The sequence below is a fragment of the Dendropsophus ebraccatus genome, chromosome 7 (genome assembly GCF_027789765.1).
Source record: "Dendropsophus ebraccatus isolate aDenEbr1 chromosome 7, aDenEbr1.pat, whole genome shotgun sequence".
Taxonomy (NCBI): domain Eukaryota; kingdom Metazoa; phylum Chordata; class Amphibia; order Anura; family Hylidae; genus Dendropsophus; species Dendropsophus ebraccatus.
The window spans coordinates 39,401,033-39,425,178 of NC_091460.1; the positions used below are offsets into that span (position 1 = coordinate 39,401,033).

General features: G+C 41.9%; 1 protein-coding gene and 1 long non-coding RNA gene across 4 annotated transcripts in view; one reads left to right on the forward strand and one right to left on the reverse strand.

Moving 5' to 3' along the window:
• The window catches only part of ACOX3 (acyl-CoA oxidase 3, pristanoyl), a 70,415-nt gene extending 52,059 nt beyond the window's left edge, over nucleotides 1–18,356 (forward strand). For all 3 annotated transcript variants that reach the window (XM_069977363.1, XM_069977362.1, XM_069977365.1), the window contains exons 14-18: nucleotides 9,742–9,857; nucleotides 9,972–10,146; nucleotides 12,841–12,908; nucleotides 14,365–14,451; nucleotides 15,534–18,356. In XM_069977363.1, the coding sequence (XP_069833464.1) occupies nucleotides 9,742–9,857; nucleotides 9,972–10,146; nucleotides 12,841–12,908; nucleotides 14,365–14,451; nucleotides 15,534–15,653 (566 nt within the window). In that variant the 3' untranslated portion in view covers nucleotides 15,654–18,356. The remainder of the gene's footprint in view (nucleotides 1–9,741; nucleotides 9,858–9,971; nucleotides 10,147–12,840; nucleotides 12,909–14,364; nucleotides 14,452–15,533) is intronic.
• Nucleotides 4,049–24,146, reverse strand: part of LOC138797342 (uncharacterized) — a 70,359-nt gene continuing 50,261 nt past the window's right edge. Inside the window, exons 3-4 of the long non-coding RNA XR_011363919.1 lie at nucleotides 5,399–5,427; nucleotides 4,049–4,265 (exon numbers count right to left, since the gene is read on the reverse strand). This is a non-coding gene — a long non-coding RNA (uncharacterized lncRNA). The remainder of the gene's footprint in view (nucleotides 4,266–5,398; nucleotides 5,428–24,146) is intronic.

Consider the following 24,146-nt stretch of genomic DNA (forward strand, 5'->3'; position numbering starts at 1 on the left):
TTTTTCCCTGCACTTACTACTGTATCAAGGCTTCACTTCCTGGATAACATGGTGATGTCACTTTCTGGATAAAATGGTGATGTCACGACCCGACTCCAAGAGCTGTGCGGGCTGTGGTTGCTGGAGCACAGTAACCCTGGTCCTGTTAGTTCAATAATACATCTTAGACATGGAACCTGCCACCTCCCTTGTGGAAACTGTGAGCTTGTCTAATGCCCAGAGCAGAGATGACAGCAGCATGCAGTACTCTTCTTATACTCTATTCATGCACTTAATGGATTGTATTCAGTCATGCTAAGTAACATTGCATTCTGAGCCGCTGCTTTGTGCTCAAGACACAAAAAACTGTGTGTGAGCTTTTCTCTCCACCCCCACCCCCTTCTGAGAAAGCTAATATAAATAAGTTCCTATCTGTAACTTTGTAGCAACTTTGTAATAGCTGAAGGATTAATCACAATGAGCATCTTGACCCTCCCAGCATTACACGGAAGCTACAAAGTTTCAGATAAAGCCTGCCTGGGACATGTTTACATCAGCCCTCTTGGAAGGGAGTAGGACAGAAAGAAAAGCTCACACACAGATTTTTGTGTTTTCAGCAGAACTGGGGAAAGGTGACTGAATAGATAGTAACCAGTATGGAATGAATTGTTAGCCTCACCATGGGCAGCAAGATATGAAAAGTTACGTTTGAGTGAAATACCCCTTTAAACCTATTATTAATTGTCTAATAAAGGAATATATATTGGTAAATAAAGTTATTTTATTACCTTCCTGGGGTTTTTCATGTTTCCTTTTTTCTCTTGGTGTAAACTGTGTTGTACTTATCCCAACGTCCAATCTGGTATACATCTTGTAGCAGACTTCCTGTTAGTTTGTAGAAAAGACACTCTAGCCTGGTATTCAGTCAACTACATGTCCCTCCCACCTTGTGGGAAATTTTATAGTCAGGAAAGTTTAGTGGGAGAGCGAGTTGGCTGAATTCCCAGCTAGAGTGTCTTGTACACAGGAACAGGAAGTCCATTACAGGGTGTACATTAGACAGAACTTTAGGCTGAAGACACGAGAGCAGACAATTTTTATCAGAATTAGAATGAAAGAATGAATGACCCCAGAAATGTAATAAATAGAAATGAGCGAACCTGGAGCATGCTCGAGTCGATCCCAACCCGAACTTTCGGCATTTGATTAGCGGTGGCTGCTGAACTTGGATAAAGCCCTAAGGCTATGTGGAAAACATGGATATAGTCATTGACTATATCCATGTTTTCCAGACAACCTTAGAGCTTTATCCAAGTTCAGCAGCCAACGCTAATCAAATACCGAACAAACGGGTTCGGATCGACTCGAACCCGAACCCGGTTCGCTCATCTCTAGTAATAAAATAACTTTTTATTTACCAAAATATGTTCATGTATTAGACAGCTAATAAAAGGTTTAGTTGTCCAATAACCGCTTTAAGAAACTTAAAAAAAAATTCAAATAAAATGTTACTAATAGTAAATGTAATATTGTTCTGTAAAGCCATACTATTAGTATTAACTGTAAAATAATAGAAATTATATGTCCGCAGTTACTTATTCTGTAATTAAACACAAACTTTTCTTGTTTTCTTCTTCCCCATCCTAATAATACAGAAATGACATAAAAGAATATTTATCCTAACGTGCAGCCAAAACAAAGGACAGTGTGTTCCCAATATAAAAAACACAGTACATTCTGCTTGGGCATAAAGTTATTGCCGGTAAAATATCAAAAGAAGGAAACATGAGTTCTTATTATGTACATGTAGAAGGGGTTGTGCCATTAGGCCAGTCTATGGTCTTATGCCCTAAAACAGGTGGATTAAACTTGTCGCCCTCCAGCTGTTACTAAACTACAATTCCCATCATGCCTGGACAGCTAAACCTAAAGCTTTGGCTGTCTAGGCATGATGGGAATTGTAGTTTTGCAACACCAGTGCCCTAGAAAAGGTCAAAGAAGTCTCTGGCTGGCTTTCTACATTCATCTGCAGGAAATGCATTGCTGGCTATATTTTAGTGATTGCTAGGTATCTCAGAAGCCGGACCAGATGATTGACGCTGTAGGTTTTTAAAAATGTTATAATACCTCATTTCTATACATCTATGGGAATATCTGTATGCTATTGCAGAGTTATTATCAGACTCCACCAATGCTCAGACTTGTACCAGGCTGCATTTTACCTTCTGGTAAAACCTTTTCATATCTAATATAGTTTCTTTATTTAAAGGAGAAGTCCGGCAAAAAATTTTTATTAAAGTATTGTATTGCCCCCTTAAAGTTATAGAAATTCCCAATACACACTTATTACGGGAAATGCTTATAAAGTGCTTTTTTCCCTGCACTTACTACTGCATCAAGGCTTCACTTCCCGGATAACATGGTGATGTCACTTCCTGGATAACATGGTGATGTCACTTCCTGGATAACCTGGTGATGTCACGACCCGACTCCCAGAGCTGTGCGGGCTGTGGCTGCTGAAGCACAGTAACCCAGGTCCTGTTAGTTCCATAATACATCTTAGCCATGGAACCTCCCTTGAGGAAACTGTGAGCTTGTCTAATGCCCAGAGCAGAGATGGCAGCAGCATGCAGTAAGCTTCTTATACTCTATTCATGCACTTAATGGATTGTATTCAGTCATGCTAAGTAACATTGCATTCCCCTGATTAACACAATGTCCTCGACCTGCGCTTGTTATGTTGTTTTGATGGAAACACTGAGCCGTCACAGCAGTGTAATGGCGGTTTAGTGCCCGTATTATACAACGCTGACTGGTGATTACATCAGTGGAACAGAAACTCTCGAAGTCCTGGCAGGAAAACCCTCTGACTTTTATATATTATTTTTTACTTGCTATTTATTTGGTTGTAGTTATAATTGGGAAACAGGTGGCGAGCATCTACAGGTTTACTTTGAGGAACTTGGTTGTATGTCTGTAACTTTATTTATAAGAGTTACAGACATAAAATATTTCAGGTTTGGCCTAGCTGGTTTGGTTTGGCTGCCGTTCGCTGAGATTCGGTTATCAGCTTTGTTGTGTAGACTGGGACAGAGTGAGCAGAGGACTGCCCCCTTATACTACCAGAGGCCTTGATAAGGCAGGATAATAAAAATATACATTATCTACACGGTTAAGGCTCTGTTTTACAGATGAGCAAACCTCAAGCGCACTCAGCAAGCAGCATTTGATTACTGGTGGCTGAAGAAGTTGGATGCAGCCCTAGAGAGTCTTGGAAAACATAGATACACCCTGTGACTTATGGCTGTATCCATGTTTTCCAGGCAGCCTTAAAACTACATCCAACTTCTTCAGCCACTGGAAATCAAATGCTGCACGCTTGGGTTTAAACAAACTCGAGCATGCTTGAGGTTTGCTTATCTATACTCTGCGTACATCACCCCTGCTGATCTCTCACCTAAAGAGAAGGGATTATACTCCATTGCTTTTTGAAGACCAGTGCTATTCATTGCAGTTACCATAAAGCCTGTTGCCTTGTCTGTATAGAAGAAAACAAGTGTCTCCAATATGGCCTGTACCAGGGCCTATTCTAGGTTTTCTGCTGCCTGAGGCGAGAAATGAAATGCCCCTCCCCCCCCCCAAATTAACAATCAGTAGTAAAGAAATCTAGGTAGCCCACTACTACATAAACAGATATGTACATACATAGATATATACTAGCAGCAATATACAGCACATATATACCAATAGTGAATATTTTGCACAAATATATTCTTTTTATGGCATTCACCGTGCAGAGAAGTAATGTAGTTTTTGTTTAGTTTAGCTATTTCTATAGATATATATAGTTTCTATAGTTTCAGGGTATGTTCACACTATGGAATACGGCCAGTTTAGGCCGTGTGGCGGAATCTGCTCGAAGTTCCATCTGTCCCATTAGTCACCTTCAATGTCGGCACTCCGCCACGTGGTGCACGCGGACAGACTATCGGAACATACACAGGAATTCCCGGCACACACAACGATGAGCTTGCAAGGTGCGTTTATTATCAAGACGAGGTGCACGCGATACAGTCGGGCAGAACGCGTTTCGGCACAATTGCCTTTATCAACTGCCTAATACATACTGAAACAATGACTATACTTATACATAAATGGCGCCTCTAGATGACGTGCTGTGTGCGTCGATCGGCGCTCTGTGTGACGACATCACTTGCGATGGATACCAATTAACAAGAGTTCATAGTGATGAAATCCGAGAGCCATGCAGTTGTGTTCAATGTCAACTAGACAAACAAAGTACAACAAAAGTAAGTCGTAACTCCATATAATATGCACAAGCCAAAAAGACAGAAATGGCTGCACATCGCACCCATGGCTGACACGAAAGCTTATTCAGCTACATTTAAAACCAACATCAGAAGTTAGTATACAATTTGGCCAAACCATATTGCCTCATGTACCACGTGCATGTACCACGTCAGTGACCACAATCCCCGAAAAATGTGCGCAAGCAGAGAAGGGGAGCCACCGAATGGCCCTGCAACCCTATTGTCACAGGACCAGACCCTAAAGGGCTCCCCCGGACCCCGCAGGCGCCACCGGCGGAAAAAGTGGACGCCAAGCAACACAAGTGTGAACAGGCTCTTAGCGTAGGGACCCGTGTGGACCAGAGGACCTGCGCGGTGGTACACGGGGCAATATGGCTTGATCTATTCATATACAGACACTCTGGTGTTGATTTTTAATATAGGCCAAGCGGCATTAGTATCAGCCATAGATGGGATGCGCAGCCATTCCATTCTCTCCAGTTCGTGTTTCACAGTTCTCCCTCTCTGAACAGCTAGCACTCCTTTATAAGACCCACATGACCAAAATTAGCAGGATATGCCTGTGCTCACATGTCTGGACCTTATGTCTTCCCCATTCTGTGAGAGCAGCAATGGTAAGTGTAATACCATATCCATACTTGTGTCGTTTGGGGGCAGCCTTCCCCGCCGGTGGTGCTGGCTGGGTTTTGGTGGGGCTTTTTGGGTCTGGTCCTGTGACATTGGGGTTGCAGGGCCGTTCCATGGCCTCCCTTCCCTGCATGTGCACGGTTTGCGGGGTTGGCGGTCGCTGACCGACACGGTGTGGAGTTAGCGTAGGGACCCGTGTGGACCAGAGAACCTGCGCGGTGGTACATGGGGCAATATGGCTTGATCTATTCATATACAGACACTCTGGTGTTGATTTTTAATATAGGCCAAGCGGCATTAGTATCAGCCATAGATAGGATGTGCAGCCGTTCCATTCTCTCCAGTTCGCGTAACTCCATATACATTCAACAGGCATACGCCAAGGGCTACAGACACATAAATATGTTAGTACAACAACATTAATATATAATATTTAGTATAAGAATGATAAAAGGTCCTACCACCAATCCACTTAGTCTATAATAGTAATCTAGAAGATAAAAAGACATAAATATTAGAAATACAAAAGTACAAAAATGCAAAAATACAAAAGTACAAAAATTTACAAAAAACACAAAAATACAAAAGATGCAAATACTCTTAGCAATAATAATCAAATGGATAGCACAAACCCTCTATAAAATCACATAATCCCTGACAATTCATACTCTCGATTTAACCCTCTTGGTTCGAGAGTCCGGAGAGTATGTATCCAAAAGGCCTCTCTGCGGCGTAACAATGTTTTTATATCACCTCCTCTTCGGGGGGGAAAAACTTTATCACCTGAAATTGAAGCTGTGACACATTGTGATGGCAGTCTCTAAAATGTTGTGGTAAAGAAAGTAATGTATTACCGCACCTGATTGTGGATTTATGTTTTGAAATCCTGTTCTTAATGGCTTGCATCGTTTCACCAATATAAAGTTTACCACACGGACACTTAATTAAATATATGACATTCTTGGTGTCACACGTGTGGTATCCCTTTATCTCAAATGCTTTACCTGTTTGAGGGTGGTAGAAAATTTTTTCCTTTAACCACATTGCTGCACTGAGCACAGCGGAGACATGGATATGTACCGTGTTTTCCTGGAGCTAATGTACTCTGTCTGTCACTCATATTAGGTACCCGACATTCTGCTCTGACTAAGGTGTTCCTTAAATTCGGGGCTCTCTTATTGCATATTAGAGGGGGACTTCTGAACTCTTCCACATTAGGATATGCCTGTGTTAGGATGTGCCAATGTCTCCTAACTATTTGGTCAACCTTATAGCTCAAGGGATGAAACTCTTTAACGAAGGATATTCTATTATGAGTAGTCTCTCGTCTAACGGCCATGCTCAAGTCTGATGTACCACTGGCTTCCTCTAGCACTCTCTCAGGATAGCCCCTTTCCCTAAATCTCTGCTACATTTCAGCAATTCTATTTTCACAAGTAATAGAGTTAATATGTTCAACAAACATCATCAGGGTCTCATGTGGCCCACCCCATATGCAAACTATATCGTCAATAAATCTTCGCCATATTTTGGCGTATGACTGAAATAAAGGATGGTTATACACAAAATGCTCTTCAAAATATGCCATATAGGCGTTTGCATATGGGGGGGCCACATTCGAGACCATCGCGGATCCCCTCTTCTGCAAGTAATAGTCATTTTTGTACATAAAGTAGTTCTCATAAAGAACTAATTCCAAAAGGTCCAGGAAAAAACTTTTCTGATCAGCAGAATATGTGCTCTGATCTAATAGCCATTCAGTTGATCTACGCCCCTTCAGATGTTCAATAGATGTGTATAAACTTGTCATGTCAATCGTCACCAACCAGTCCTCCTTTTTAATGTCCGTCAAATCCCTCACTGCCGTCAGAAAGTCAGATGTATCGACTAAATATGATTTTGTAAGTTTCACCAAGGGTGTCAATACCCTATCAAGACTCTTAGATAGTGGAGTCAGGACAGAGTCCATAGAGGCCACTATAGGTCTTCCTGGAGGGTTAATTAAGGTTTTATGTACCTTCAGCAGGATATAAAAAACTGGAGTTACGGGATGTTCTACTCGTAAATAATTAGCCATTTTGGTGTCTATCACATTCCTACCAACATAGCATTGTATCACATTCTCGATTTTTCTTTATATTCCCAACAGGGGATTACCCTGTAACCTCTCATATGTATCGCAATCCGAGAGCTGGCGCATGACTTCCATGTCATAGGTACTAGTGTCCATTACAACAATGGACCCGCCTTTGTTGGCCGGTTTAATTGTAATCTCGGAGTCATTTGCCAGCTCTCGGAGAGTAGATTTCTCTTTCTTGGACAGGTTATGATGGACATCAAATTCAAACCGAGCAACATCCTCCATAAACTTCTCCATTTCATTTTGGACAAAATGTATATAAGTTTCAGTCGGATGATAAAACTTTGGAGGATTATATTGGCTTTTAACCCTTAGTCCAAAACTGTGTGGACTTAACACCTGACTGTCCGCTGAGGCTGATTCTCCACTCTCATGGGTAGAAAAATGAGTCTTTAAACGGATATTCCTAAAAAGTCTGTGCAAATCCATATCCAATTGGAAAGTGTTATATCGACCCACTGGACAGAAGGATAAGCCTTTCTGTAATAAGTTCATCTGGTCCCATTGACTCAATGATATTCTCAAGCTCAATCCGCCGTCTGCCCAAAAATTGACCTGGAGAATATCATTGAGTCAATGGGACAGGTGGAACTTCAAGTGGAGTCTGCCGCACTGTCTGTCTCTGTTTGAAATTTTCCGAACATATTCCATAGTGTGAACATACACTCATAGTTTTATATATAATATATATATATATATATATATATATATATATATATATATATATATATATCCTTGTTTACATTTTTTTATTTGAAAAGTAGTGATTTTTATTTTTTATACAGTGGATTAATTTTTTTACATCTTTTTACAGTACACTGCGCTAATAATGTAAGTAGTGTATACTAATTCTTACGGTATGTATTGCAGTGTGCAGCTATAACTATGGCATCTAGGGATTTCCTATTGCTTCCCCAGCAAGGTGAATGTGTGTACAGGCTGTGGGGGCGCTAATAACACAACAGAATGCCAGTCACTGGTGACAGATAGCAGCGGGCAACCCGGGTATTGACTGGGCTCAGCTACTAATATCACTCCATACTTATACAGGGCACATGTGCTGTACATACAGGGCAGATTAGATACACACACACATATATATATATATACACACACACACACACACATATATACACACACACACACACACACACACATTTATACCCACAAACACACACACACACACACACACACAAACTAACCTCCTGTATCTGTCTCCTCTCTAGCAGATGTCACATCCCAGGCCAGCAGTGAAGGGGTCAGGAGATGAGGCTGTATGGGAGGGGACAGGGCACACACAGCTTCCAGTCATACCTGCTGTGTGGGCTCTGATGTGGTGCTGGGCCTCCCTCCCCCTGCTGTCTGCTCCGACACAGACAGCCAGCAGCTAGGAGACAGACACCCCCAGTGACAAGGCTGTCGGTCATGGAGCTATGGAGAGGGGGGCTGAGGAGGAGGCAGAGGGGCCTGAGGAGGCAGGGGTGCCTGGTGCTGTTCCTGCAGTGAAAGTAAGGGATTGTGCCGCCCCCTAGTGGAGCAAAGAATCTGCTGCCTGAGGCAGAAAGCTCACTCTGCCTCATGGCAGAAACCGTGGCCTGTACCAATAGAGACAGCGATCAGCTGTTGGCTGTTGTTGTCTTTTAACATGTTTTAAAATTATCTGCCACTGGATGTATGGCTGATGGCTGGATAAAGCAAAGGCTGCACGCAGGGGCAAGGCTAGGATTCACAGGGCCCCATAGAAAAAAAATTGTAAGGGCCCCACCTCACGTATGTCTGCGTTACTGATGGTGCACTGATGACCCCTGACTGCAGTGAAGCAGAGATCCGTTTGTCTTCTGCTTGTTAACCCTTTTTTGTGTTGCAGCGTGTAAGTAAACATAGGGTCACTTACACACTGCAGTACATAAGGGGTTAAGCAGTAGTACATAGGATGTCTCTTACCTTTTTTCACCGGGTCTCCCTCCTGCAGGACCCCATAGCAGCTGCATATCCTGCCTCTATGGTAGCTATGCCACTGGCTGCACGGACATCGCTTGCCATGTGGTCATCGAGTCATCTAATAGGCTCTGTAAGCGAATGCTGAAGAAGCAGATTGGTGCTCGCTTACCTGAAACCTGAGGGATCAGGTTTCAGTTGCCGCCTGTAAAGGTCTATGGAGAGAGGAGGAGGGAGGAACAGCACAGAGTGAAAGAGAGGTAGGGACCTACAGAGATGCCGCAGCTTCTAGTCACCTGAGAGACAGCTACACAGCTCAATACTGCTTTGTTATATACTGTATGCTGAGTGTGTGACAAAAATAGAGGACCAGATTATTCACTTGTGTCTGTGTGCTGTATGTGAGACATCATAGTAACTAGTCTCCACCTGTGACACTTAGAAGTATAGGGGGAGATTTATAAAACATGGTGTAAAGTGAAACTGGCTCAGTTACCCCTAACAACCAATCAGATTCCACCTTTCATTTTCCAAAGAGTCTGTGAGGAATGAAAAGTGGAATCTGATTGGTTGCTATGTTTGATAAATCTCCCTCTCAGAGCCTATAGAAGATGAAAACCACTGAGAAAGTTGTATAGTGAGTTGAGCCTTACTAAGTATCAGATGTACCACTGTATTCTTTGTATTGACTATAGTAATATATGTATACTATGTTCTTGTTTTTAGTCGTTCTGGATGCTTACAAATGGTTGGTCTGCTACCTGCTCCGAGAAAGCCTTCATAAACTCCAGCAGGAGAAGCAAAGAGCTGCCAGTGACTTTGAGGCCAGAAATAACAGCCAGGTACAGAGAGATGCAGAAAGACTAAGAAAAAATTTTATGTAATGTCACATTTCTCCTATTAGGGTATATAATGCAATTTATGTATGTTGGGCTAATTCTTGTTCCTTCTTCCAGGCATATTACTGTCGCTCCTTGGCCTTGGCATTCATTGAGCACACAGTCCTCCGGAGATACTATGATCATACCCATGACTCCAGTACACCCCGGCCATTGCAGCCCGTCCTGAAGAAGCTGTGCTGCCTATATGGACTGTGGTCACTAAGCAAACACATGGCTGTGCTCTACCAAGGTGATGATAGATCTGCTCGAGGAAGGGTTTTTCTTCCTATAAACAACATATGGAGATAATAGATGAAAGGGCCTCTATTCTATAATCCAGTGATAAGGAGCTCTGTATTACACTATGTATCCCATCTGACATGGATGAACAGCAGCTACATGGCTCACATGCAACCACAGGATTTTGTGAACAGGGACGACCAGGATTGTGATTAATATATAGCTGTCTACAATTTTCTAAGGGATTCGAATGCGCTACCAGACAGTCAATGAACAGGTGTGGCGCTGTTTTTGAGATAAAGCAGCTTTGTCTTAATAAAGGGGTACTCTAGGGAAACAAAATGGAGTTATATAAATTATTAAATGACTTCTATTTAAAAAAAAAACTCCAGTCTTCCCATAGGTATCAGCTGCTGTATGTCCTGCAGGAAGTGGCGTATTCTTTCCCATCTGACTCAGTTCTCTCTGCTGTGACAGGTACTGTTCAGAGCTGTAGTAAATCCCCATTGAAAACCTCTCCTGCTCTGGACAGTTCCTGACATGGACAGAGGTGGCAACAGAGAGCACTGTGTCAGACTAGAGAGAGTACACCACTTCTTGCAGGACATACAGCAGCTGATAAGTACTGGAAGACTTTCGATTTTTAAAAATCTGTATAACTTTTTGGCACCAGTTGCCATTAAAAAATTTTTTTTTCTTGCTGGAGTACCCCACTCCTGGACAAGCAGATTCATGCTTTATCAGTCCATGATTGTCATCCATACTATTGTGTTCTTTTATATGATCCTTTGATTTGCCACTCAGTCATTCAGGTTTACAATAGAGGTGAAAATCGGGTGATCCATCCCAAGCTGCAGGTGTACATTCTTACCAGGGTTTAGAGGGAGGAAAAACCGGAAATCCAAACGTCCACACTGATAGACAACGTTTTTAGTATAAACGTCACAAGTTTGGAGCCGACCTGTTGCCAGAGACATGTTTTGGAGAGTTTCATATTCACATTTAGCGTCTGAGATGACAGGCAAGTGATGTTCTTGTATCAGGACCCAGCAAATCAGACTTTAATCCATTAACTCAAGCAAATAAGCAATGTCCTGTATGCTGAAAGAACTGTGGGGCAAATTTAGGAAACCTTGGACCTCCCTTAAAGGGGTACTTCAGAGAAAAAAGGTTTGAAATAACCTGGTGCCAGTAATTTAAATTACATCTATTTAAAAAAAAAATTCCTTGTATTTATCAGCTGCTTCCATATGCTTTGGAAAATGCTTTTATTCTCCGGTAAAAAAAAAAAAAAAAAAAAAGTCAGCAAGGCGTTCCTGGGCTCCTGAAAAGTTGAGAGCTGTAACGCCTCCTTATTTCCCCTGGCCTCTTTGACACCACACTATTCTGCCTGTCCTAGAAGCACAGACAGATAGATAGCTGTTAGGACAAGGAGACACATGGTACCTTTAAGGGCCAGTTCACACTGAGGAATCAGCAATGAATTTCAGCTCTGATTCCTCACTGAAAATTCCGCCTGAAAATATAGTGCAGAGCCAAATTCCATTGAGTTTAATGGAATTTGCACTCTGCAGTTCACACACCGGAATCCGCTGGCAGAATCCCATTGAAATTTTTCTGAAATTTTTCAGCGCGGAATACTCACGGAAATTCAGTGCGCAATTGAAAAAAATTAATGAACTTGATAAAATGTTCATGCAGAATTCCTCAAGCACACTTTTTCGCCCGGAACACTTTCCTCCGTGTGAACTGGCCCCAACCCCTTAGGGACACAGCCAGTTTTGGCATTTATGACATGGCTACATTTTTCAAATATGACGTGTCACTTTATGCATCAATAACTTTGGAATGCTTTTACCATTCCTTGTGATTTCAAGATTGTTTGTTTGGTTTTTTGTGACATATTCTACTTTTTTAGTGTTAAATTTGGGTTTATACCTTTTTAGATTTTTTTTTTTTTTGAAAAACTCCAAAATGTTGTGAAAATGAAAAAAAAAAATAACATTTCTCTACATTTGAAATTCTCTGCCAATAAGAAAAATAGTAACACTACATAAATTATTTATTAATTCATATCTTTAACATGTCTACTTTATATTGGCAGCATTTAGTGAACATGCTTTTACTTTTTTTATGATGTTAGTGGCCGTAAATGTTTAGAAGAAATTTTCAAAATTTTCATGAAAATTTCAAACTCTGAAATTCTTTAGCAACCAGTTCAGTTTTGGAGTATATTTTACAGGCCTGTATACTAGAAACCCCCATAATTTACCCCATATTGAAATCTTCACCCTTTCAAGTATACAAAGTGACATTCACACAGTTTTTAACCCTTTGGGCATTTCACAGGAATAACTGCAAAGTAAGAGTGAAAAGTTAAAATTTGCATTTTCTTTGCAGAGATACCAATGTAATCCTCTGTATTTTTTTCCACACCAATAAAAATTACCGATCAACCAATTGTGGTGATTATCGGTGCTGGACCACCAAAGCTATCAGCTGACAGTTTATTTGCGGCTTCCGGTCACTGTGTAAACAGTGAGAATCGGAAGCAGGTCAGTATATATACGTTCTGGTGCTGAAACTAACCTCCTACAAGGACGTACTATTACTGACTGGTGCAGCTAGGGGTTAATATAACAGCATCAGCAGTTTAGAACCTACAAATAACAGATTCCCTTTTATTTCCGTTGCTGTTTTACAGGTGGATATTTTGCTGGGGAACTGCCTGGAAAAATCGTGCAAGACACAATTCTGGACCTATGTGCTCAGGTAGTAAATCAGAATTCAATGGTTCTCATGTCACACCTATGCTTTAGTACTGTGTACACCCTTTAGAATAGCTCCGACTACTCATGGCATGGATGCAGCATGGTGCCGGAAACATTCCTTAGAGATTCAAATCCCGGGTGACATGGTAATACGATTTATCAGCGTAAAGTAAAAGTCATCATCTCAGCTAAGAAGATAGTCATCGGCTCCTGCAGTGTTTATGTCACAGATCTGCCATCACTGATACACTGTAACAAAACCTCAGCTATGTGCATGAAACAAAATCACAAGTGGCTTCAAGCCGCAAGAATGTATTGTAAAAGAGTATTAGGGTGGTACAGAACATTTCCTTACACAGTGAAGAGCAGACCAATTGCCAGCTTAATGCCTGGGCACCGCAAGCCCTCTGACATTCTGCGATATCTGGCACCAAGATGTGAGCTGCAAATCCTATAGGTCCTGTAAGGTGTCAGGTGCAGCCGCCATGGGTCAGACTTGTTTTCTAGCACAGATGATCGATTGGATTGGCATCTTAGGAATTTAGAGGCCACGTCACCATCTTGATATCTTTGTCTTGTTCCTTATTCCTGAACACAGTGCAGGTCATTATTCTGCTGAAGAAGACCACTGTCATAAGGGGATCCTGCTGCCATGAAGGGGGGGAGGGGGACTTTGTACAATGTTTGGATGATACACATCACAGTAACACCCACATGATGCCAGGAGCCAAGCTTTTACAGCAGACCATTGCCTATTGCACTGCCCCCACCATATTGTCTTACTATAGTACATGCTGGTGCCATCTTTTCTCTAGGTAAGTGACACATACACCTTACCATCCACATGGTGTACCGAATAGGTTGCCTTCTTCCATAGCTTATTGTTTCGGTTCTGATGCTCACGTGCCCATCGTAGGAGCTTTTTGCAGTAGACAGGGATCAGTATGGGCACTCTCTACATAGCACCATATACAATAAGTTACCTTCCTACCATACCAGGCTGGAACTTAAAAACATACATTAGTGATCCTTGGATATCCATGACCCTGTCACCTCTTGTCTTTCCTTGGTTCTAACCACTGCATACTTAAGACATTCCACAAGACCCACCATTTTAGAGAAGCTCTGACCCAGTCATCACCATCCCTGTTTAACCTTTGCCATGTCACATAGATCCTTCTGCATACCCATCCGTGTTGCATGCTTACGTGTTTCTCTCCCTCCCCTTGAGCCATTGTCACCAGATAATCCATGTTCTTTTACCTCATCAGTGGTATTAATGTTATGGCTGATCAGCATCATAGGACAATAAAAGCGAATGCTGTGCTCCCCTAAAAGTGTGACCACTCGTATTTCACTCTGTGTAATTTCTAGCAACCGTTCACTTCTGCTCTGTTTTGCTTTTGTTGCTATGGAAAGTAAGGACGGCTGCCAACATTTTTATTCCTTTAACACAGTTGAAAGATGATGCCGTGTCTCTTGTGGACGCCATTGCACCTCCAGATTTCATCTTGAACTCCCCCATTGCCAAGGCTGATGGAGAGGTACATTGAAAGTAGCACACATTAATCTTTACTATAAGATTTCTGCATAATTTTTCTTTCAAATTCATAAAATTGAATTGCTTGACTTCTGTAGGTACAAATGTAGTGGAGCTGCTTTGGTTGTTTAACTCTTTAGGCCAGGAACGGGGAACCTTTGGCTCTCCAGCTGTTGCAAAACTACAATTCCCATCATGCCTGGACAGCTGAAGCTTTAGCTTTCCAGGCATAATGGGAATTGAAGTGTAAGGACAAGAGGTGGGCTAAGCACTGGCCATCATGTATGTGAATGGTCTGATCCTGTATTATCTATACATGAGTGTCACCTATTACTCTAATCTTACCTTTTATGATAAGGACACTATTAAAAAGTGATCTGTAAAAAATAGGAATTAGAAGCTTATTATAAAGCTTATTGGTAAGAATAAAAATTGCCTTATTATATAGACAGTAATATGAAAAAAATAGAAAAAAATACTCTTAAAATTTTAAACAATAAAAATACTTAAAGGGAACCTGTCAACCCCCGTGTCAGGGAGAAGGCCGCCCGACCCCCCGCTAGAGCCCCAGACACTTACCCCATCTCGCCAAGTCCCGTTCCTGGAGCCACTCCCGGGATGGAGATGTCCTCGTCTGAAGCCCGCTGCGTGCGCTGCCGAGATGAGTCCGACGCCCATAGAGAATGAATGGAGCCGTCATTCTCTACGGGTGTCGGACTCATCTATGCAGCGTGCGCGCCGGGCTTCAGACGAGGACATCTCCGTCCCGGGAGTGGCTCCAGGAACGGGACTTGGCGAGATGGGGTAAGTATCCAGGGCTCTAGCGGGGGATCGGGCGGCCTTCACCCTGACACGGGGTGACAGGTTCCCTTTAAACAGTAGATAATTTTCTGAAGACACATTCCATTTAAGCTTCCTGTACTCTTAAGACTTCAAAAACACTTAAGATTGTAAAGTGAATATGACTGAGTTTGGGGCTAAAGGAATAAAAGGTGGGATTTTAGGCCCCCATAATGTGGCTGGTTACCATCAGTTACCTTCACAGTTCAGGAGTTCTACAGTCTAACTGGCCTTATGTTCTTACAGCTGTACAAGAACCTGTGGTCCGCAGTCCTACAAGGGGAGAAAGTTTTGGAACGTGCATCGTGGTGGCCGGAATTTTGCACCAACAAGCCTGTGATTGGCAAACCGAGATCCCAGCTGTGAAGTCACACATAGGCTGTGATATCCTTATCTAATGGAAATATTAGTAATGTATCTGAATCTTCTATCACACTGACAAAGTGTGTTCTGCAAGGAATAAGTAAGTAATATTACATATATAATAATGTATATAAGTAATATTACAATGGAAAGAGGTAATGAAATTACCAATTGAAAATCACTGACAGAATATTTTGCCACCAGAGTTGGTGGGTCACGTCCAGGTTTCGGCCATCATTACCAATGAATGTAGGTGCCATTTTTTTCTGCATTTGTACAGAGGATTTTCGTACCCACCAATCCATTACTTTGGACTTCCTTTTTGTATCTGGAAAAGGAAGGCCAATTGATGGGCGAGGGTAAAACTTTTTTGATAAATGTGTAAAAGATGGAAGTGGTAGTCAAAAGACTGGGTCACATGACAGCCAAACAATTATTTGGATGGGGTGCTTTGGCTAAGCCTTCTTTTTTTCATATATATATATTGCACTAGTTAACTGTACTTTTATAAGCACTTATGGTACAGTATATTAGAGCATCTTTGTGGTTGCTTTGGGGCAGTGGTTCTGAATATGGCTTTAGTTTTGCTACACTGGCTCTAAGCGTTGAGATAGCAAAAAAAAAAAAAAAAAAAATGATATATATATATATATATATATATATATATATATATAAAATATATATATATATATACACACGGTGGTGCCTTGGATTACGAGCACAGGACTGTGGTTGTAATCCAAATTTAAAGCAAATTTTCCCTTAAGAAGTTATTAAAATGCAGACTAATGGTTCCACACCCGAAAAAAATGATTTTTTTTTTCTAAATAACATGTAACACGAATGAAACAAACATTTAGAAATCTGGATATGTCATATTATGAGTTACTGCACAGTATAGCAATCAGCATGTGGTGTATCTGCCTGATGTTTCCAATACAGGCCTTTCTCGAGCATCCTTGAGAAAGCCCTGTATTGGACACATCTGGCCAAAACGCGTTGCAATAAAGAGTACATGGTTATTATTTAATTCATGGTTTGATTACCTTGGCTGCACATGCTTGTGCAAACCTTAGTACTTCTGTGCTGTTCCGGTCGCGTGGGGACTCGGTCCAGCAATCCGCCGTGATTGCCCCAACATTTTCCAAAAAGCCGCATTCTTCACTGGAAATACATCTGTGCGGAGCCACATGTCCCAGCTGAACAGACTGTCAGGGTCCATCAGTGCTGAACGCTCGGTTGCTCACAATTCATTAAAAATCACAAGATTTGGGTAATTTGCAGTGAGCCTTCTCCAGAAAAACACAGTCATATGTTTTCCACAGAGTTTCCTACCGCTTATAGATTCTAAGCCCTCGCGGGCAGGGTCCTCTTCCCCAATGTATCAGTCTGCCATTTGCCTTCATGTAATGTGTTTTTGATTTTGTAATATTTCTGTTTGTTACCCCCTATCTCTTGTATAGCGCTCTGGAATTAAGGGCGCTCTATACATAAATAATAATAATAAGACCATACAATAGGAATATGCCAGACACTGAACTGGTTTTGACCTTCTTAACCTGTAAATGATCACTGCTAGAACTATAGACATACTGTATGTGTTTATAGAGGCTTAGGAGTTGTCTGCAGACAATTCATGTAATGTATATACTGTAAGTGTCAGGTGCAGCAGAGCCGATCAAACTGTAGCCCCCGCCCTAACCACACCTTATAATAAACAGGCAGCCCATTATCCCAGTACACATAACTAATGGTACCAGTTACCTGGTATTACTAGTAAGACTCATCTACCAGTTATACAAAAGCCTGACCTACCTTGTCATACCTGCAAGAGGCGCTGTAGGGAATTGTACCAAGGATTGGTGCTGCAGTGGGAAAAACACAGTAGCCAGATCTCATGAATGTGAATGTGATCATATTTGAATGTTTTTTACCATTTTTCTACCTATTGGTTTTAATGGGGAAATGTGACAGTAAAAAATTATTTTAAAAAGTCCACTTAACATTAAGATTAGAAGAAAGTGTTTTTTCGAGAAACAGCTCCTCACTTGGCTATAGGCCGGGCCTGATGGTGCAACTCTGCTCTATTCAAGTGACTGTAATACCAGCTATGGACAGTAGAGGTGCTGTTTCTGTGAAAATTAAACAATTTTTTCTAATCTCATAGAAATTCTTTCATAAAACATGTGACTCCATGTTTAGAAAAGCATGTGGGTATATGTCACTTCTGTCAGCAAAGTGTGAACCCGGGGAGAATACGCCGTCCTTATTATTAGATGGATAGACTGCAGGCCAGGTATTTGCCCAAGCATTGTGTAATACCAGCCATTACTAATACATTCCTAGTCATCTGTTATCTTTAAAGAGGTTTCTAGGACTTTTACATTGATTGATCTGATCAGTAAGGTACCTATTCACATCAAAGGGAGCCAAGCCGCAGTAACCCAGCCCAGCCTCTATACAGTAAGTGGCGCTATCTGCTTCCAGCCCTGTTCATTGTGCCTATTCCAGGGTTTTATTTCTGCCAAACAGCTGATGGTCAGGTACCAACACCCAGCACCTCCTAAGGATAAGCCACCAATGTAAAAATCCTGGAAGGCCCCTTTAATCCATTGCTGTAATCCAGTGACTAAAACTTTTCTTGTTTTTTAAATGTTAAGGATGATAAATGTCATTTCCAAATAAATTTGCACAATTTATAGTAAACCTGATTTTTGTCTTTATTACGGATATATTCTATTTAGATCTCTTATTGTCCTTGTATGTTTTCTTAGACTCCGGTCATATTAGACTTTCTGCATTATTCTGTCAAATAGACCTAAAACCTGAAAAAGTTATATAATGAACCAAAAACCAAACATAGCCAAAAATCAGCTGTCAGTCACTGATAGGACCGCCCTCTGGCCTCCTAAGGTCAGGGACAGTATGAATTTATAGAAATAAGTGACAAATTATATTCTTATAATTCCTTTCCCACAAAGCTGTATACCAGTATAGTAAGTTCCAAACGTTCTATAGAAGGTGACATGCTGAAAGGACCTAACTTTTAATGTGACAGGTTCCCTTTAAGTCAGCCTGAAATCCCACTGACATTCATAATCCAGACACACACAGCGAGGGTGAATAGCATGAATGATGACAAACACTGCTGGGAAATGGTTTGCATGTGGAGAATCTAGGCCACCGTGCTCTGCTTCTTCTTCATGTGCCTAGATGTCTATTGCAGGAAATAAAAATTGTACTAGTGTAGAGTTTACAGTCTGAATATGACCCACACTGCTGGTTTTATGCTGGTAAGGCTTGTCTGTAGATTAAAGGGGAACTATCAGCAGGGTAGACTAATCTACCCCCTATTGCACAGGAGAAGATATTCTTCATCCTGTACCTCTTCTACCTTCATCCTTGCACTTAGTCATTTACTCCTCGATCCGGTTAGACTGTTAGGAGCAATGCCTCACTAGCATATCAACTATCAGTCCCGCCCCCGGGTGGCCCGCTCCATTTAAAATCATTAGAAGGGGTCAGCCGGATCGGTGGTATGGGGATGGGGCAGTTCTCCTAACGGTCTCACCGGACTATGGAGTAAATCACTAAGTGCACCGGAACGGCTATCAGCAGATTTGTCTAACTTGCTGATAGTTCCCCTTTAAAGCAACTCTGTACCCACAATCCACCCCTCCCCTAAACCGTTTGTACCGTCAGATAGCTGCTTTTAATCGAAGATCTGTCCTGGGGTCCGTTCGGTAGGTGAAGCAGTTATTGTCCTAAAAAACAATTTTTTTAATTTGCAACCCTGTGTCAAATTGGCACGGCCTAAAGTGTATGTGCCCTAGAGCTGCACCGCCTCTCCGTCCCTCCTCCCCGCCATTTTCTCCATTAAGAATGCCCCAGGCAGGATTTCTCCTAATCATTACTTGTCTGAGCGATGCACATGTGGTGGATGATTAAAGCCCATTTGCTGTGTTCAGACAAGTGATGAATTGGAGAAATCCTGCCCAATTCCTAATCGTGAAGAGGAGGGACGGAGAGGCGGTGCAAGCCTAGGGCACAGACACCCTAGTCCACGCCAATTTGACACAGGGCTGCAAGTTTAAAGTTGTTATTTTAGGACAATAACTGATTGGCGCAGATTGTGGGTACAGAGTCACTTTAAGATCGACCATCAAGCAGCCGTCAAACCATAGAATATAGCATTTTATTTCTGTTTCTTTTTTATGCATTTGCTGTTTATTGTAATAGAGGTCACAATGCTGTTGTGCAGGGTAAGAGCCTTTCTACATTGGCCAATTGGCCTACCGGTCCTTTTACAGAAAGAGATCTATCTGACAGATTTTTGAAGCCAAAGGAATGGATTTGAAAAGAGAAATCTCAGTCTTTCCTTTTTGACCTGTTCTCTTTTTATAGCCTGTCCCTGGCTTTGACTTCAAAAATCTGTCAGATAATCTGTCTGTGTAAAAGGACCCTTAGATGATGAGTGCCAATCCCTGCGATCAGCACTGGTTTACGGGGCATTTAAACAGCTTGGGTAATCGAGCGGCTGTTCAAACATTCACTTGATCATTCATGCAGCCATAACCTCATCATAATCTCCCACACCTCTGGCTACAAAAGGCAATATGTAGCTGAAAATGGCAGCAAAAAAAATGGGATCCGCCGACCGTTTTCTTTTTTGTCAGCTAATCACTGGCCCTAAACACTCATTCACCCATTAATTGCCCCATATTAAAATGTCCTCTAAATATAGCAAAATATGGGCAAATGTTCAGGTAAGTGCACAATGCATAAGATGCTCATGTGCCCATAATAAAAATAATAATAATAATATTTATTTGTATAGCACCAACAGATTCCGCAGCATTTTTTTGTTTACATACAGTACAGAGGTTACAAAATACACAGTTAAATAATTAGAATAAATAAAAATAAAAGTACTAAGTGTATACGAGACCTGCTTGTTGGAGCTTACAGACTACAACTGGGGTCGACACCAGGCACAAGTTTATTTACCATGGTCTAGCCATTGAACATAGTTGGAAAGAACAGGATGAGCCAGTAAAAACGCCAAAATCTGATTGCAAGTAAAACGTATAAAGTGCATGGAACCGTCAGAGATAGAGTGAGGGGACAACAGAAGGGGGAACAAGTTTAGGGAATGTTATAAGTGAGCCTGAAGAGATGAGTCTTCAGGGCAAACTTGAAACTGTGTGTGTTGGAAATGAGTCTGAGGTCTTTGGGTAGGGGGTTCCAGAGAACTGGTGCAGCACGAGAGAAGTCTTGGAGGTGGGAGTGGGAGGTTCTGATTATTGAAGATGTTAGGGTTTGATCATTAGCAGAGCGTAGAGCACAGGAAGGATGATAGGTGGAGATGAGGGAGGAGATGTATGGAGGGGCTGATTTGTGGAGAGCTTTATGGGTGAGGGTGAGGAGTTTGAAGTGGATTCTGGACTTAATGGGTAACCAATGCATCGCCTGGCACAGAGGGGAGACGACGGTATGGCGGCTGGAGAGGAAGATGAGCCTGGCTGCTGTGTTAAGGATAGACTGGAGAGGGGAGAGCTTAGAGAAAGGAAGACCGATTAGTAGGGAGTTACAGTAGTCAAGACGGGAATGGATCCAGGTGACAGTCAGAGTCTGAGCGGTGTCAGTGGTAAGAAAAGGGCAGATTCTAGCATAACCCCCAGACATCAAGCTTGATGCACAGGAGTTTTGCTAGTACCTCAGAATGAGAGTGAGATGTCAGGTTTGGGTTGGTTAGAGGGAGGGAATACGAGAAATTCAGTTTTAGAAAGGTTGAGTTTGAGAAATAGAGAGCCTTAAGGCCAAGAGAGCTGAGCATGGAGAGGAGGAGCTGGTGGTCTACAGTGTCAAATGCTGCTGAGATACCCAGTAGAATCAGCAAGGAGTAGTTTCCTTGTGATTTGACCTTCAGGAGGTCGTTTGACACCTTATATATTTGTCAACCATATTTGGTTAAGGAGTTGCCCTTTTCCAAAACTAGTGCCACACCATGTAATTGCACTGAAGTAAACAGGGTTGAGCTGATAAGGTAAGATGAGGACATTTTGTAAATTTAGTACAATTCTTCTATTGCGTTCCGGATCCAACAGGAAAGAACACTTTTGGAGACCTTCTTCCCTTTATTTGTTCCTTGAAACTGAATGAAGAGAGGCTGATCTTTCCTCCAGTAACTACATGACTGTAACTATTGTAGTACTGTTCTCTTTACATCTAAAGAGTGAAACTTCCGCTCCAGATCATTTTTGGGGGGAACGACAGTAGGAAAGTAAAATAATCTCCACCACAGCCAGGGACCCCAGACTGCACTGGATCCCCCAGGCCACAATTCTCGGTATGTACCCGAATCCAGACAGTCCCCCGAAGCAACCGAAGGGATTCCAATTCCTGCTGCAACATCTTTGTGTCACGAAGGTAGGAGGGGACACTGAGCAATAAGGGCCTTAAAAAACAATCAGTGTACTGGTAGAGGTATTCAGTTACTGAACCCCTGCCCGCCATAATGGGGGGTCCAGTAAGATCTTGTGGACCTTTGGCAAAAAATACCAGTAAGTATTACTGGGATTTTTGGGGATAAGCTTCTCAGCAGAATTTTTATTTAAAGGGGTAGTGCGACGCTAAACAATTATTCACTAAATAACACACATTACAAAGTTATACAACTTTGTAATGTATGTTATGTATGTGAATGGCCCCCTTCCCCGTGTTCACCCCCACCCACGCTAGACCCGAAAGTGTAGTGCTCTATACTCACCTGATTCGTGTCTACCCCCGTCCGCCATCTTGTGACAATGATGTCATCTTCGAGAGGCCGGCCGAACCGCTCCGACCGTCACCGTCGTCATCAGCCGCGATTAATAATGATCTCAGTTTATTTTTATAGCTTTCTGTAGAGATTTTTATGTCTGTGTATTCCCTAGTTGGTGTATGGATTCTTTCAGATAGTAGTCCCTAGACATAATCACTATATTCTCTCCCTTGTCAGAAGGCTTTACTATAAGTTGTTTGTTATTTTTTAACTTTGTGTGTTTTAAATGCTTTTATCTTGTATGTTTTGCACCTGTAGTTCCATGCACTAATAAAGTTTTCTATATTTATATTTGAGGATACAGTCTATTTATTGTGGATATGCCACTCATTTGTATATGGCATAGCTTTTTTCTTTTCCCTTTAGTCTAGCTCTACATTCCAAGTCAGAGAAATTCATTTCTACCGTTGGATACCGCAGGGCTTTTACCTGTCTTTTTACATTCTATGAGAAATTAAGCAGAGATTAGGCTACGTTCACATCAGCGTTTGACCATCCGGCACCATTCCGTCTACCTTTTCCGTTTTGGAGTAAGCAAAACGGAAACTGTCGGATCCGTTAAAATCCCCATAGACTCCCATGATATATTAGTGTGCTCTGCTTGCCCTAATTGTGCTCCGTTTGCATGCAATCCGTTCAAGATCCGCTTTTTTGAACGGAAGAAAAAATTGTGTTTGCAGTATTTTTCTTTCCGCTTAAAAAAACGTTCCGTTTTTTTTTTAACATTGTAGTCAATGAGGACAGATCTATAACGGAAGGTATTTCCTTTAACATCCGTTTTTTTTCATCCGTTTTTGCACTGAGCATGCGCAGAAGCAGCAAGAAACCAAAGAAGAAAAATAAACGGATAGAAAAACGGATGCTGACTGATGCAAACGGATGCTGACTGATGTACAAAAGTCAGTTTTTTTTTAAGCCAAAATACAAACGGACCATTAAAAAAAGAGGAACATTTTGCAATCAGTTTGCATCAGTCTGCTCATCAGTTTGTGCTCATCCGTTTAATTGATATAGACGGATCCGTTAGAAACAAAGAAAAACGCTAGTGTGGCTGAGCCCTTAGCCTGCTGGCAAGGGAGGAAAAAACTTGATTTGCTAGCCCCCATAAATCATCACATTCAACTCTATATCACCTTCCATAAGTTCACAAAAATCTCTAAGAGCAGATTCTTCTACATCAGAAAACATTTAATATGTGCTGAAGCCTAATGGTCCAACGTACACAGAAATCTGAACAGGTGCATAAGATTCCTCCCCTCCACTCTGCTTATTACCATATATCTTATAAAGATTGATCTTACATAGTGCTTTCTGCAAATCTATATCAAACAAGAGATCCTCCATGACTGGGGATTGGTGGCAGGGCCGCTGTTAGGTGGTTCAGTATGTCAATGTCAGAGGTTAATGGTTAGACGGGGTGGGGAGATAGAGGGTGATTTTAAGGTCCGGGGACAATTGATTGGTGGGGGGTGTCATAGGAAGGGGGGGGGGTTAGGGTATGTAGTCTGTGGCAAGGGGGTAGGGGGGTTTGGTACCTTTCTCCTGGTGACCAGCAGAAGAATCTCCCGCCCTGATGTTCTGACCTTGAGTGGTTTAGTTGGGGGAATTGGCTTTTGTGGGTGGTGTTTTTTTGTCATGGCAGCTTGGTGGTGGAGGGTCCTCTGAGTCAGATG